Genomic DNA, 3,235 nt, shown 5'->3' with positions numbered 1-3,235 from the left:
AATATTTCTGTTTTCTTATCTATCAACAACGTTAAATACAGTTATTAGGTTTGTTCCAGCATAGTGTTGCAAGTGGTTATAAACGTTCAGCGCATGCGCAATGTCAAAAACGTGTTCCAGCAGAGCAAATTTAAAACACCCAACAAAATGTTTTCTGTTCCATCAGTGCTGCAACATGTTATCGACTTGTTGGAAACAATAATTTTCTGTTGCGAGTTATACGTTCTGTCAAATGTTTCGCGCATGCGTACAATGCAAAATATTAATTATTGTGATAATAATTAATATTATCTTGTTTTGACAGTTAGCTAGTTAGCTTAAACTACTTTTTTATATTTTTATTTTATTTATTGATTGACATTTTGAGATGGATTTGGAATTTTTCGACTCCTCGTCCTCTTCATTATCGTCCGACGATGAATTTGTATTTGATAGCGACGACGAAGTTTATTTGGAAGACAGAACAAGACCGAAAAATCAGAATTATTTTGAGACTATAGCAAGGTAAGTAAGCTATGTATTTAAATTTTCCTTGTTGAATATTTAACACATGGTAAGCAAACATTCCCTCTCTGGTTTAAATTGTAACTTTTTTATTTTTCTAAAACCTAGGGGTAGTTTTGGTAAATTTGTTGCTGAATATTTATTTGGCAACATAAATTATTAGTTTTTTTTTTTAGATACAATGACTTAGAGTTTTTGGAACATTTCCGTGTTAGACGCCACATTGCAAACAATTTGACCATACACTTTGAGGCCAGTCCGGAATTTAATGACACAACTGGAGGACATGGAAAAATACCTGCCTACAACCAAGTAAGTCACTATCAAGTTACTTATTTTCTCTAACCCAAAGTCCTAAGATAAGAGTTAAATTCTAATATTACAATCACTACAATTACAATATTACAATTAATACAAATACAATATTACAATCACTACAATTACAATATTACAATTACTTCAACTATTACAATATTACAGTTGAAATATCTATTACTAATTAAATAAGTGTCTTGTTCAATATCTAAATCCTCTCAAATATTCCCCCGTTTGGTATAAATCTATCACTACGGATACACCAGTATACCAGTGATAGACAACAATTTAATAGTTACCGTATTATACCACGTAACAATATTATGAAGGTATTGCTTTAACAACAATGATTATTATTATTTTGATTCTGAAACTTATCTTAAATTGTTTTTTAGATTTTAATTTTTCTTTGGTTTGCTGGACATCAGACTGCCTCTTTCCGTGATGTTGCTGACAGGTTTAATATAACAATAAGCAGCCTGTTCAGAGTTGTGAGACGTCTGACACATGTTATAAGCCGTATGGCTAGTACCATAATAACTTGGCCAAATGAGGAAGAAAAACAGGAAACAAGGAACTTTTTCCAAATGAAAGGATTCTCTAATGTCATTGGGGCTATTGATGGAAGTCATATACGTATTGACAAGCCTTCCTCAGACCCAGATTCCTATTATAATAGAAAAAAATATTTTTCTATTCACGTATGTATTTTTTTGTATGTATTATTTTTCTTACAGAATTTTAATTATAAGTATATTGTTTACAGATGCAAGCTGTTTGTGATCATAGAAATAAGATAAGAAGCATATTTATCGGGTTTCCTGGGTCAGTCCATGATGCCAGAGTTTTTAGGAGGTCACCATTAGCTACTAACTTGGGAATTCTATGTCAGGAGAATGTGATTCTTGGAGATAGTGCTTATCCTTGCTTACGCAATCTTATTACACCATTCAAGGATAATGGTAGATTGAGCCGTCAACAAATTAACTTCAACAAAACACTATCATCATGTCGGTACGTTATAGAACATTGTTTTGGTTTGCTCAAGCAGAAGTTTAGGCAACTTTACCACTGCAAGCTACGAAAAATTGAGCATATAGTACATTTCATCAGAGCTTGTTGTGTATTGCATAACTTGGCAATTGACGATGAATTTCAAATAATAATTGAAAATGAGGATGTAATTAATGATGGCGATGACATTCAACTGGATGATGACAATGCTGAAGGAGATGTCCCTGAAGGAGCAACCTACAGAAACTATTTAATGCAAAGAATGTTTCCATAGCTTAAATAAAACAACAGTTTAATTTGTATGTTTTGTGTGTAGTTTTATTTATTTTATTAAGTAAAAGTCTAATTAATTTAGAATGTTTATTCAAAAATTAAGAAAATATTACATAACATTATATTTAAATTTGAGAATCTTTATTTCTTTCCTTGATTGTGGTTACAAATATTTAAACAATTTCATTAAAATTTACCATACATTTTATATCATTTAAAAAACAAATTCAGTCTGAATAATAATAAAATAAACCTCAAACACATTTCTTTGTGTACAAAACAAACTTATTAATACATAAATATTTAAAACAACAAATTCAGTCTGAATATAATAAATAAACCTCAAACACATTTCTTTGTGTACAAACAACTTATTAATACATAAATATTTAAACAACAAATTCAGTCTGAATAATAATAAAATAAACCTCAAACATTTCTTTGTGTACAAAACAAACTTATTAATACATAATATTTAAAACAACAAATTCAGTCTGAATAATAATAAATAAACCTCAAACACATTTCTTTGTGTACAAAACAAACTTATTAATACATAAATATTTAAAACAACAAATTCAGTCTATGAATAATAATAAAATAAACCTCAAACACATTTCTTTGTGTACAAAAACAAACTTATTAATACATAAATATTTAAAAACAAATTCAGTCTGAATAATAATAAAATAAACCTCAACACATTTCTTTGTTGTACAAAACAAACTTATTAATACATAATTATTTAAAAACATTCAGTCTGTATAATAATAAAAATATTAAAAATAACAATAAAAACCCTTAACACATTTAGCTTCTAATCCCTGTTAAATAAATGTTTGATTTTCTACTATTATTTATTAGTAAGTACTCTTGAGCAGCTTATTTTTCCTCAAGTAGATCGTTCTTCCTTTTGCTCAGCAAATTTTGAATATTAATTTGAATATAATTTTCATAAAATTTTGTTTGTAAACTATACGCCAGTACATCAGTTCTAGTTCCTTTTCTCTTCAAATTTATTTGTCTTTTTGTACTGTTTCTCTCATCTTTAACAGACCCAGAAGCTTTATTTATAAATAAATCTGGTTCATCAATAACTTCATCATACACTTTTTGCAGTGTTGGTGTC

The 3,235-nt window shown here is 28.6% G+C and overlaps 1 protein-coding gene across 1 annotated transcript; it reads left to right on the top strand.

The window, feature by feature from the left end:
* The first annotated feature begins 50 nt into the window (after positions 1-50).
* On the top strand, positions 51-2,137 carry LOC112591903 (putative nuclease HARBI1). Its single transcript, XM_025335844.1, has 4 exons — positions 51-504; positions 681-816; positions 1,215-1,520; positions 1,586-2,137. Exons 1-4 carry the CDS (start codon positions 368-370, stop codon positions 2,105-2,107), a joined length of 1,101 nt encoding a protein of 366 aa, XP_025191629.1. The 5' UTR covers positions 51-367; the 3' UTR covers positions 2,108-2,137.
* Positions 2,138-3,235: the final 1,098 nt, after the last annotated feature.

This window comes from Melanaphis sacchari, unplaced genomic scaffold, assembly GCF_002803265.2.
Source record: "Melanaphis sacchari strain LSU unplaced genomic scaffold, SCAv2.0 Contig1472_pilon_pilon, whole genome shotgun sequence".
Lineage (NCBI taxonomy): Eukaryota > Metazoa > Arthropoda > Insecta > Hemiptera > Aphididae > Melanaphis > Melanaphis sacchari.
The sequence above is the reverse complement of the archived record's forward strand: the minus strand, read 5'-3'. Positions and strand labels throughout refer to the sequence as shown.

Excerpts from the sequence above, each read along its gene's own strand:
- LOC112591903 (XM_025335844.1), top strand. The coding sequence starts at position 368 with ATGGATTTGGAATTTTTCGACTCCTCGTCCTCTTCATTATCGTCCGAC. Across the intron at positions 505-680 it reads TATTTTGAGACTATAGCAAG|ATACAATGACTTAGAGTTTT; the intron begins GTAAGTAAGCTA and ends TTTTTTTTTTAG. Across the intron at positions 1,521-1,585 it reads AAAAATATTTTTCTATTCAC|ATGCAAGCTGTTTGTGATCA; the intron begins GTATGTATTTTT and ends TATTGTTTACAG.